General features: G+C 50.5%; 1 protein-coding gene across 1 annotated transcript; it reads left to right on the forward strand.

Annotated features, from left to right (window-relative positions):
• The first annotated feature begins 1734 nt into the window (after nucleotides 1-1734).
• Nucleotides 1735-3609, forward strand: LOC120692103. Its single transcript, XM_039975332.1, has one exon. It carries the CDS (start codon nucleotides 1797-1799, stop codon nucleotides 3501-3503), a length of 1707 nt encoding a protein of 568 aa, XP_039831266.1. The 5' UTR covers nucleotides 1735-1796; the 3' UTR covers nucleotides 3504-3609.
• The last annotated feature ends 9619 nt before the right edge of the window (nucleotides 3610-13228 follow it).

Raw genomic sequence — 13228 nt, forward strand, 5'->3', positions numbered from 1 at the left:
AAGGAGTGCCATGGATGCTTCTTGATCCATCAGCTAGGTTCTCCCTCGTACCTTCAGACAGAGTTCAGAGCTTTTGCTGTTGTCAGTCGTCGCCATGTTCTACGTGCCACGGTTCACCGTGGTCCAATCCAGCATTGAAGATTGCAATTCCGTTGGGTAATTTTACTCCTGGACATTCTACAATGTTGGTTTTTTTGCTGCAGGACACTACTCAATTTTATCTTTGTTGCTGGACACTCTTCAAGTATGCATATTTGCTACAAGACATTTTAGATAATATAATAGTCATTTAAAAAAAAGAGGGAGAAAAATTTCAAAATAACCAAATTACCCCTGATTTCTAACACTAACCTGTTCAATCCAGCATCGAAACCCCCCCAAGCAGGGGCGGATCCAGGAATAAAATATAGGGGGGCTGAAGCTTCTTCTTCCTCGAGCTCCTGAAGTCCTGAGCACCCCTTCCACCATTGATGGCGCAACAAATTCTTGCGGGGCTCAGGGGGGCTCCATGGTGTCCCAGGCGGTATGGGGGCTAGAGCCCCCATAGCCCCCCTTAGATCCGCCACTGCCCCCAAGCCCCCGTCCCGCCGCCTGCATCGAACCAGGGGCTGCCCTTCGGCCGCCGCTGCCAGCAGACCGCCGGCCTCCTCCTACAGAAGCTGACACCTCCGACCGGCCTCAAGTCACCCCCGACTGTTCCCTACACTCGCCTGGTGACCGGCCCCTGCACAAGTCGCCGCCGACTGGCACCTGCAGGTGAGTTCCAAGGAAGGGACGGGGTTCCATGTCACCCTGCCATCCACCCTACCCATCCGTGGTGCCCGGTGGGACGCAGCTGCAGCCGCGGGGCGACCGGACGAGCGCGGCCGGCCCCGGCCGGGTGAAGCGCGTCGTGTCCAAAGGCGGCCGGCACCGGCTGGCCGGGGCATACAGGGGCCAGCCAAAGAAAGAAAAGAGGGAGGTGAGAGGAGGCGAGCTAAAGCGGGTGGCGCTTGGCCTACTGTGACCGAAACAAAAGGCCGTGCCACGGGTCGTGTGGGTCGGAAAAAAAAAACAGATAGCGGTGATGTGCTAGAATATTTTGGGACGTTTCTTGACTTTATCACGGCTGCCACTATGTATGGATATTGGCATGTTCGTCTGTTTATTGCCTTCGAACAATGCTTGTGACAAGCTAGCATTGCAAGGGATATTTTGGTCACATTACTTATTTTTTCTATCCTCTCAACCAAAAAATTATTATTATATTATCTAAGATGTCTTGTAGCAAATATGCATATTTGAAGAGTGTCCAGCAGCAAAGATAAAATTGAATAGTGTCCTGCAGCAAAAACCAACATTATAGAGTGTCCAGGAGCAAAATTACCCAAATCCGTTTTACCGAACTGCATCCAGCTTGTACCATCCTAGGAAATGAAATCGCAGTATCTTCCTTCCAAGATCGTGCCCCGGTGATGTCCAGTTACGGATCTTGCAGCCATTAAGATTGTTACACGTCGGCGACCAATGGCACATTAGGCCTACCTTGTTTGACCCTCTGGCCCAGCTTCTGAAACATCAGTTCTGCAGTCAAAAACTCGCGAGCTCCTTTTCTTTTGCAAGAAAAAAAAAAGAAGTCAGAGAAACGGTCAGTCAGTGACGGCGGAAATCAATCAGTGACTTGGTCATTTTGGTTCTGCTGTGGGCTGACAAATTTCGGTACTTATCTGTTGTATCTGAATAATCTGTTGTAGTTGCAGATACGACATCATGTTCTGAAGGCTGCTCGAGGTGTCTGGCAGGGGAATTCGCCGGAGATGCCTCCGAATTGCAGCTTCGACGATGGGCACGAGATCGTCGAGGTCGCCGGCGAGCCCGGTGCGCCGTCGGGGACAATGCGGCTGATGGACTTCATCCCCATCGACATCTACATCCCGTCCGTGGAGCGGGGCGCGCTCAGCAAGAGCCGTCGCAGGCGGCGGTTCCTGGACTTCCTCCGCGCCCACCCGTCCAAGGATTGGTTCCTCCGCTCCACCTTCGTCGGCCGCCTCCGCCGCGGGGGCCACCAGGCGTCGCCGGGGGGAACAGCCGAGGATAGCGACAGCGGCGGGCGCCGCAGCCCTCGGAGGCGGTTCCGCGTGCCGTTCGTGCGGAAGATCAAGTGGGGCAAGCTGTGGAGCTACGCGGCGAGCTGGTGCAAGAAGCCCGAGAACTTCGCGATGATCATCTGGCTGGCGTTCGTCGCCGCCGGCCTGCTTCTGCTGTTCATGCTCATGACCGGCATGCTCGACGCCGCCATCCCCGACGAGGAGCGGCGCAAGAAGTGGACGGAGGTGATCAACCAGATCCTGAACGCGCTCTTCACCATCATGTGCCTGTACCAGCACCCCAAGATCTTCCACCACCTGGTGCTGCTCCTCCGGTGGCGCCCCGACGGCGACCGCGAGGAGATCCGGAAGGTGTACTGCCGGGACGGCGCCGCGCGCCCGCGCGACCGCGCGCACATGCTCGTCGTGGTGACCTTGCTCCACGTCACCTGCTTCGCCCAGTACAACTGCTGCGCCCTGTTCTGGAGCTACGATCGCAAGGACCGCCCGGACTGGGCGCTCAACATCGGCTACGGCCTCGGCACGGGGTGTCCGGTCATCGCCGGACTCTACACGGCGTACAGCCCGCTGGGACGGAAGCAACCCGACGAGGCCGACACGTCGTCGTCGTCGTCGGCCGGAGCGGGGCAGGAGCAGCAGGGCGACCGGGCCGGGGACGACAGCCGGCAGGACGTGGAGATCATGGTGTACAACCGCCGCGTGGTGGTGAGCAGCCCGGAGTGGAGCGGCGGGCTGTTCGACTGCTGCGACGACGGGACGGTGTGCGCGCTGTCGGCGGCGTGCACGTTCTGCGTGTTCGGGTGGAACATGGAGCGCCTCGGGTTCGGCAACATGTACGTGCACGCCTTCACCTTCATCCTGCTCTGCGCCGCGCCGTTCCTCATCTTCAGCGTGACGGCGCTGAACGTCCACGACGACGACATCCGCGACACGGTGGCGGCCGTGGGCGTGCTCCTGGGCCTCTGCGGCTTCCTCTACGGCGGCTTCTGGCGGTCTCAGATGCGGAAGCGCTACAAGCTCCCGGGCGGGCGCGGCTGGTGGTGGTGCGGCAGCGCGGCCGTGGGCGACTGCGCCAAGTGGCTCTGCTGCTGGAGCTGCGCGCTGGCGCAGGAGGTGCGGACGGCCAACTTCTACGACGGGGAGGGCGACCGGTTCGTGGCCGTCGTGGGCGCGCGCAACGGGGAGGGGCGCCCCGTGCTGGTGCCGCTGCCGCGGGAGGCGTCCGCCACGACGCACGCGCCACGGAGCATGTCGTGCCCGCCCAAGCTCCACGGCGCGGCGGGCGGCGACGGCGGTGGGGTGACGAGCTCGTTCGCCATGGAGATGGCCGCCGTCGCCGCAATGGGGAGGTCGGCCACGTACCACCCCATGAGGGCGCCGCTGCCTCCCCTGATACAAATGGACCGAGAAGAGTAGGACTGTAGGCGGACAGTCTACTCTACCACATCGTATTCAGAAACTATATACACGTGTCGTAGCTGTGTCCTTGTGTAGAGTAATTTTGTTGAGGTACCCTGTACGGATGCTGTATGATATACTTCTTCTGTCCTGAAATATAAGGCATTTCAATATTTTCGGAGAGTCAAAGTTTTTCAAATGTGACCAAAATTTTAGAGAGAATCATAAAAATTTATGGCACCAAACATATATATTATAAAAATACATTTAATGCAGAATATAATAGTACATATTTGATATCATAAATATTATTATTTTATTATATAAATTTGGTCAAATTTGAAAAACTTTTACTCTCCAAGAATGTTGGAATGACTTATATTTCACGACGGAGAGAGTATATACGGATTTGTTTGTTTGGTGAAGAAGAGAGTAATTTTCAGCCATCTGTTTTTTTTTATTTTTTATTTTTTTTGCGAGGATCATCTGGATTCAGGATCAGGATATATCATCGAACCAGCGGAACAGGATTCAGAATAGCCCACAATCTGTGGCTAATGGGCTATGGACCGTAAGCAAGGCAGTGCGGGAATGTGTGTGTCTGTAAAGCAAAACACGGCAATGTAGGCTTTTTTTATTTTTATATTTTTTAAAAACGTTTTTTACATAAATATATTTTTGGTTTCACAATTTACAGTTTTATACCCCTACCGCCCCGGCAGGGGGGCAGCAGGGGGCCTACCGGGCCGCCCTGCCGGGCGGTAGGGACCTATATGTAATTAAAATTTGAGTGCTATCGCATGGAGGCCCCTACCGCCCGGTGGAGGGGCGGCAGGCTCCCCCCAATATAAAAGCTGAGGCCCCCACACACCTGCATTTGCAGTAAACAACATCCATAAAGGGAAAAATGAGAGACGTGGGGTGAGAGAGTTGCAACAGCGAAGCCCTGCTGGTGAATCTGAATTACCATTGCGAGAGGGCACCCTCTTTGAAGAGCTGCGTGCATGTAATATTTCCATTCTTCCGTACTACTTATAAGCGTCAACTCCCAGAAATCCCCATTTGTTTCCCAAGAAGTCACGGTATGAACCGTAAGCAAATGAGTCTTTGGATTCACATTGAACTTCCCGTGAAGCCATTTGCGTATGGAACCAAAACTCCTCTCTAGGGGTTTATCTAGACTGCACTGTCTTCGTTCCAATGCTGATAGATTTACTCCATAGGAATCATGAGTAATTCTATAGAAATCAGCGTAATGAACTTGAAACGCCACCTTGCTCGACATATCTGGCCATCCAAAGATTTAATCTTAATTAAACCAGTTTCTAAAACCATGGTACGGCTTCAATTATAACCACTAATCCGAACCCTAAGCGGTTACAATTATAAAAAACACAAATCATAGAATTAAAAATACAAAAAATTTAGAATGACAAAGTTGAGAAATATTGGTTACCTGCGGTTCGGATCTAAAATCCGGCAGGGCTTCGCTGTTGCAACTCTCTCTCTCACCCCACGTCTCTCCTTTTTCCCTCTATGAATGTTGTTTGCTGCAAATGCAGGTGGGGGGACCTCTGCTTTTATATTGGGGGGAGCCTGCCGTCCCCCTACCGGGCGGTCGGCCTGCCTGCCGCCCCTCCACCGGACGGTAGGGGCCTCCATGCGATAGCACTCAAATTTTAATTACATATAAGTCCCTACCGCCCGGCAAGGGGGGCGGCAGGGGGCCGGCCGCTCCGCAGATGGGCGGTAGGCCCCCTACCGCCCTCCTACCGGGCGGTAGGGGTATAAAACTGTAAATTGTGAAAAAAATATATTTCTGTAAAAAATATTTTTAAAAAATATAAAAATAGAAAAAACGCGCAATGTAGGCTGGCTTGGTGGGCTCCACGTGCGTCTAAGATGACCAGCCCAAACTTTTCGTGCTAAAAATCGCACACGCGCAAGCAAAGAGTTGAGACCATTATAATGAGAGTTTCATCAAAAGTTTCATTTTTTTTTGAGGGAACCAAAGTTTCATAAGCGTTAAATAACATACCACCAGGTCCGGGCCCAAGGGGGTGCAGCCCGTGCAGCTGCACAGGACACCAAAAATTCTAGGGCTCTATAATTTCAAATAGCCCATTAAATAGTCTAGCTTCTTGTCTCCTTCATACCGGTCCAAATATGCAAAATGTCCAAAATAAAGCCCACCAGTTCTGAGTTACTTGCTGCCGGCCTCCGCTTGTTCGTTGGCCTGTTGCTATGGTTGAAAACGGGACGGGAAAATCCCGTCCCGACCGGCACCATATCCCGTAAAAACCGATCGTATATCGTTTCGGCAAAAAAAAAACAGAAACTGGGAAAAAGGAAAAAATCGGCAGGAACAGGAACGGAAACAGAAACAGGAGGGGTCTTTTCCCGACCGTTTTCACGGTTACCGTATTGTATACAGGAATTCCCGTCAGTTGTTTCCGTTTTCGACCTGCGAAGCAATTCAGCCCACTACCCACAACACAGCGCCTCCAACCCTCCCGCGGTTCCATCCCGGCCCGGCCCAAAATCCTCCAAACCGCAAACCCTATTCCCGCAGCACCCACCCACTCGGCCACCCCTGCCCTAATCCCAGCTCCAGCCGCCACTGGCCAAGTCGAAGCGCCAGGCCGCCAGGCTCCCGGCTCCTCCATCCTCCCAGCTCCCAGCGCCGCCGGCGCATCCTCCCAGTCCCAGCCTCCCACTCCCAGGCCGAGGCAGGCAAGCAGCTCCCAGCCTCCCAAGCAAGCACGGGCGACGAGCCGATGACTGACGAGGCGGCGACCGGACGTCGGACCGGCGGACCCCCGACCCCTGCCTCTGCGCCACAGCGCCTGGCCGCCAGCCGCCAGCCGCCAGAGCCACGCGCGCCGCACGGTGGTGCGGTGGACCGGTCTGCGCCGCGCCCGGTTCCCCCTGCCTGAACGAGTCTGCGAGATACTGCAGTGACAGGTGATGGTCTTGTCATCTGTGTGGTGTGGCCGGTTGATGGTCTTGCCGAGACAGTGACGGTATGTTGCATGCATCATGCATGCATGTGTCGTTTGGGTTTGGGTGATGGAGACCATCTGCTACTTTGATGCTTAATTATCAAATCAATTATCTTATCTATTCTATGTATTGTTTGCAAATGAATGATGTATGGTTGTAATTATTGTATCGAATTAAATGTTTCGAGTGGTTACATGTGTTTTCCCGATTTGAGTTACCCCTTCCCGATCGTAATCGACATGTTCCCGACCGATATGTTGCGTTCCCGATATCCCGTAATACCGCCTTTGTTTTCCCGTCCGACTATTCTGTTTCTGTTCCCGTTTCCGGCAAAAAAAAACAGGAATAGAAATGGTTAGGGTATTTCCCGACCGCTTTCGACCCTACCTGTTGCCTTTGCTGTCTGCCAATTCATCTTCAACTGACCGCCGACTCACCATCCCTGCCTGCGCGACCGACGCGACAACACCGAGGCGGCGAGGCCTCGCACACTCACACTGCGTCGTGTGCCGCTGCCGAGGGAGACGCCCGGACGGCCAGACGGCACACGCCGGCAGGTGCCAGGCGCCAGGCGTCACTGGCTCACTGCCGACGGCCACGGGCCCCGGCCTTGGGGGCAGCCACCAGTCAGAACCGCAGGGCGTAGAGGCAGGCCGAACGACAAGGCGGGGCATCAGGCGATCGACTAAGGGCGTGTTGAGTTGGTGAAAAAATTTGAATTTTGGTACTGTATCACATTTCGTTGTTATTTAATAAATAATATTTAATTATAGAGCAATTAGGCTTAAAAGATTGACCTCGTGCTAATCAGTTGGATTATGTAATTAGTTATTTTTTTCAACTTTATTTAGTGCTTCATATATGTGTCCGAAGATTCGATGTGACGGATACTGTATAAATTTTTTTGGAAACTAAACATGGCCTAAGTAGAAGGTAAATACTAAATATATGTTTTTTTAATTCCCTAACTGACTATGTATATCATTTGAGTTTGAATCTTTAATGGATTACTATAATTTGTTCTTTCATCTTTTATGTTAGAACCATTTATATTGATTGAAGTCATGTTTTCTGCAAATCGATCTAGAAAATATAATTCCGGTAGCCAAAAGCGTAAAAAGAAACAAAGACTAGATGATTTAACTCAATTCCAGAAAGGAGTTATGGATAGATTTTATTGTGAAAAAATCGCAAGTGTATTCTCTATTGATAGTCCTATTTCACCTTGACATAATGACAAAAAAAAACAACCTTGCTTATCATCTAATAAATGTAACACAAATTTTTTTGCTAGTCCTCCAATGTCTTTGCTAGAAACTCATTGTTACTTGTGCTATTTATTGCCATGGTCCTTATCAATAGTAAATAGGACTATCATTTGTGAATATTTGAATTTTGGAAATAGGAATATCAAAAGAGAATGGAGGGAGTATAAGTCTATCATTGAATATTTCATATCAAGGAACACGACAAAAATGAAGTTGTTTCAGTAAAGACTATACAACTAAGAATAAATAGGTACGATTCTTGATGTATTCCATTCCTATATAATATACTATAGCATGTTTAAATATTTAATTATTCTATTTGCTAGTATATTAGATCTCACTTTAGAGTTTCGCACAGGACCCGGTTTTTGCCGGCACGGCCCTGCATACCACATCAGTAATTTTCTTTTATTTTGATAGTATTACTACAAGAAGAGATGAGGAAGAGTTTTATGAGACGGGAAAGGAGTTTCATAACCATGAAACTCAATTGATACAGTCTCGATAACTATACCATAAAAGTATGCATTGAGACTAACCGAAGAAATCAGAGTGATTGCATTACCTGCGTAACCCAACCCCATGCTGCCTTTCCTTTAGCAAAGTTTACAGTAGAGACATAGTCTAGCGTACTCCAACAAGTCTGCTATGCCGCCGCACGAGAATGGAAAAACGAAAATAAGGCACCTCAAATTGCCTGGACATAGTCAAATGGGCGGTGTCAAAATCCGCCGCCTCCAATAAACCTCAACGCCACTGACCATCTGAACGAAGGACGCCGCTAGGAAGCAACCGCCGGCGAGCTGTCGATTTCGGCAGCGCCAATCCCGACCGGTGATAGATGTTCATTTGGCCCGCCCGGCCCGGCCCGCCCTCGGGCCCGCCCTGGCCCGGTCATCTCCGGGCCGTGCCTGGCCCGGCCCTACTCCATAGCAGGCCGTGCCGGGTCAGCCCACGGGTTGCGCCGACGGCCTAGGCACGGACCCGCGGGCTAGTTTCGTGCAGGGCCAGCCCGCGGAGCCCGGCCTGCTTGTCGGGCTCGGGCCACCCGCGGCCCACGAAGGGAGGCGGGGCGGGGCAAGGGGGCGGCGTCCTAGTCGCCCGCGGGAGGAGGGGCGGCGGACCGGCGAGGCGCGGGTCGCCGGTCGCGGGAGGAGGCGCGGGTCGCCGACTCGCCGGTCGTGGGAGGAGGCGCGGGTCGCCGGCGGCCGGTCGCGGGAGGAGAGCAGGAGGCGAGGAGAGGAAGTGCAGCGGCGCTAGATCTAGGGTTGCGGTGCGGAGCAAGGGGGCGGCGTCGAGGAGGAAGCGGTGGCCGGCGGGGCGGAGACGACGAGGCAGCGGCCGGGAGGCGGAGCCGAGGAGCGGCGACCGACGGGGCGGACCGGAGAGGAGGAGGTGGCACCGTGGCGGGGTGGAATCGCGGTCTTGGCCGGCGTCTCGCCCTCTCACGGCGATGCGGTCGCAGTCTTCGGCCTCGAGGCGGGGGCGGGGACGGGGGCGGGGGCTCTGCACGAGAAGGGAGGGGAGCGGGAGGCGGGGGCGCGGGCGCTGCGCCACTGCACGAGAGAAGGGAGGGGCGGGGGCGCTGTGCGACGCGAGAAGGGAAGGGGGAGGGGGCGTTGCTGGGCTGGGCTGTCTTGGCCATTGGAGTTAGCGGGCCAATATCGGGCCGGCCTGCTAACTCCGTGCCGGGCCGTGCCAGCCCACGGGCTGGGGTGACGGCCCAAGCCCGTGCACGGGGAGCGGGCCGGGCCAGCCCGGGCATGGTTTGGACCGGGCCGGGCCAAATTGACCGTGCTTCGAGCGGGCTAATAGGCTACGGGCTGCATGGACATATATATATACATATATATATATATATATATATATATATATATATATATATATATATATATATATATATATATATATATATATATATATATATATATACCCCGGTGAACAACTCTTGCTATCACACGGACGCAGTGACATCACGATCGCTGCCATTTTCTAACCGGATGGAGCGCATGCACTTTGCCCTTTGTTGGCTGGTGGAGCTCGTACCACAAGACAGGACACAAATGGTCAAATGCAGCGACCGAGATGGATCGACGGATCGATGCGGTGGTAGTGGTAGTTGGTGGCTGGCTGGCTGGCTGGGGTTGGGGTGGTGGCGAGTGGCGACGCTGATGGCGGACCAAGATAACCCGAGCGCCCTTTCGATCCCCCCTTTTCACCGCCATGGCGGCAACATGCTCGGTGACTGGGCCGCCGATCCGATCCCGGGGAAACGGAGTGGCCGCGGGCGCGTTTAGCAACGGCCGGGCGGGATCGGCGGCGACCCCGGCTAATGGAGGCCCCTATGGGCCGCCGGAGGCCGGAGCACTCGCACCCGCGGCTCATCTTCTCAAAGCTTCCGCCTTGGCCTAACTAATGAGAGCGACGGGTGCTTATCAACGGATAAATCTAGGATCTTCAGTGAGCTGACAGCATCCCGGGCCTAATTACTTTCTGGCTCTCCACAAGGGCTTTCCGCCCTCGAGGCGCTGGCGGTCAAATGGGTCGCCTGCCTTTTGACGAGGGGAACATGAGCTGATCGATTGCCTTTTGATGTGGTCTGCTACTTGGTTTTGTTTATGGCTAGTAGCCAAAGTATCTGCCCGGTGCGTTGTCAGCCGGCGCTAAAAATAAAGGCGCACTTGAGCCTGCGGCCGACGTGTGGCACTTGAGGTTGTGGCTGATTGGTGTCGTTCGCGTGCTACAAGCAACGGGAGGAGCCTTTACCTTGCGAGGAGACGGATCACTTTGTCTGCACTAATTGAGTTAGGAATAGGATTGCTTGTTGGTGGAACTCCATCTATTTTTGGTTCAACATGGATCTATATGTATATGTGATTTAGCTGAAGTAGTAGTAGTGCTCGTCGATCCTAGCGTGATCTGTGATCCATACTAGGAGTACTGACTAATTGAGTCCACGGCGGACGTGCGGTGCCGACAGCGGTGGCTAACCAAACCAAGTAAAACCATAAAGGCGACAAAGACACAGGGTAAAAGGACACAAAAGTTTCGGCGGCCTGGTACAAGTTCTGACCGCAAACTGACCACACTGCACGCACCAGACTAACTAGAAATGGTCGCGGCGTCGCGCGTGGGCCCGGTGAAGTTGCCGCGTTGTTTTTCATAGTACATTTGAGTTAGGATATGTACTATTCTCTTTGCAGGTGATGGTTTTGTCATATTCTTTCAGTGAATGAGTTATTTACTATTTAATTATTCTTTAGAATTGCATTATTTACTTTTCATTTGATACTAACAAGATTCAATTTATGATTAAACAATTCTGAGCTCATAGCAAGATTCAAAATTATAGCTCCAATTAAGTATAGTTCATGCAAAACGTGACAATAATAAGGTATGAATTGACAAAATCCATGATTCGCAATGCAATAGACCAATTTTCTATAGGTCTATGAACTCTCTCTATGGTTAACGGATAAACTGCCACTGCTAGAAAATCTCTTATTAGTACCGGTCGGGAACCCCCGGTTTATACCGGTTTTCCGACTGGTACCGCTCCTCCGGTACTAAGTGCACGCACACTTAGTACCGGTCAGCTGGCCCGGTACTAAACGGCCTATTTAGTACTGGTTGGTCTTTTTGATCATTTATATTTGTTCTCTTTTCCTTTCAATTTCAATTAATTAGTATTCGTAGTCGTACTCGCAGCAGTTTGTGTATTCGTATTCGTACTCGTATCTAGAATTCGTATTTGTATATAGAGCAAAGCAAATAAAAAAATTATATACATACATGGATAAAAGAAATGTTAGAAATTATATACATACATGGATAAAAGACAATAATATTTACAAGTATGAATTCTCATAAGTTTCCGAGAAATTCTTCAATAATTCTAATCATCTGCATCGTCATCGGCACCGGCATCCTTCTTGTGGCGTTTGTTGAGTTGATCAGCTCGAGCCACACTTATCCTTGGATCGGAATGAAATTCACCTTTTGGATTTATCACCTCATCCAATAGGAATCCACAGAGTGCTTCTTGAATTGCCCTGATTCTTTCCGGTTCGATGAGGTTCTCTTTCATATTCCAAATCTGTCAACAACAAATAAACACCAATAGTTTAATTTAGTACCCGCATGGAATTAGATACAAGAAATTGTTACTAATGTTATACGCACTTCAAAGTTTTCTTGTGTCACCCTCTTGGTATCTCTGCAAAAAAAGTGCATGTGCTCACATACATAGTATCCGCAGAGGTTGGTTCCTTGGTTCTGTCTCAAACACTATATACGTATATACATGTTTTGAATAAATGAAAGTAGATGTGAGATATTCGTACCGACTTATTATGGTTGAATTCAAGTTCAGTCGGTGTTGACGTGACTCCTAATTGTGTTTTGAGGAACCAAGACCATGCCCTTCGCATGATGTCTACGAGATTTTGATATAATTCTGGTGGCTTCTTCAAGGAGTCTCACACAGTAACTCGGGACCGATCGATTTCGATAACAAGTAGGATCCAGTGGAAACTGTTGATACATACATATGGATACAAGAAATGTTATATATATACACTTACTGGCTAGTTGAAGGGACGAATGGCTCGTTTTCTAGCAGTGTGTATAGGGTCTTAAACAACCATTTCTTATTGACACTATCGCCAATTGGATACAACCAGTCAATTCTATTTAGTCAACAACATTCCATAACATTTGATATCCTGTACCGAGATATATTTCCTTTATAGGCGGCCAATTACGGATACTGCATAGAAAAAACAGATTGTAGAAGTGCTTTGCAACTGAATATTTTCTAGATAAGATTGTTTCGAGCATTTCAACGATCATTCATACGACTAATGATTAGGTGTTACTGATAAATATCCCTGTTACACACCAAGATAGAAAGCTACAGAATATGATTGAGATGATTACAAATGCTGGTAAACATCACCTTAGTTCTGTGTATAAAGGCGATCTAATTCGTTTAATGCAACAGAGGTCCTGCCTGGTGAAACCAGTAAGCTGCTTCGTTGTATCTCTTGTGTAAAGTCATGAGATATCTCTAACTTTAGTAACTTGGGGTATGTGATTTTGTCACTTGCATAGTCTTTCCCTCCTATTTTCACATCAAGCATGCTACGAACCACTTGGAACAACAACGTTATTGTGACCTTGAATACTTTCAGTCACTTAATTTGCTCATCTATGGCACCTCCGATGATTGCCCCCAATGATAACAGAGGCTTCAAGCAACCCTGCAGTGTTGTGTACATGGATATACTCAAAGTCTTTAAAGGGCACAATTTCAGTTGAGGCAGCCATCTCAAGATCAATAACCTGCAGAAAGTAGACAATAATTTCAGGAATTAAATGACATCCAAGACATATTCTTTGGTAGAGAATAGTAGCTTTCAAGCTGTGATTCAACAATGTGCAGATAACGACGATACATTCCACATCATCATT

This window comes from Panicum virgatum, chromosome 9N, assembly GCF_016808335.1.
Source record: "Panicum virgatum strain AP13 chromosome 9N, P.virgatum_v5, whole genome shotgun sequence".
Classification (NCBI taxonomy): Eukaryota; Viridiplantae; Streptophyta; class Magnoliopsida; order Poales; family Poaceae; genus Panicum; species Panicum virgatum.

Coding starts and splice junctions, on each gene's coding strand:
- LOC120692103 (XM_039975332.1), top strand. CDS start 1,797: ATGCCTCCGAATTGCAGCTTCGACGATGGGCACGAGATCGTCGAGGTC.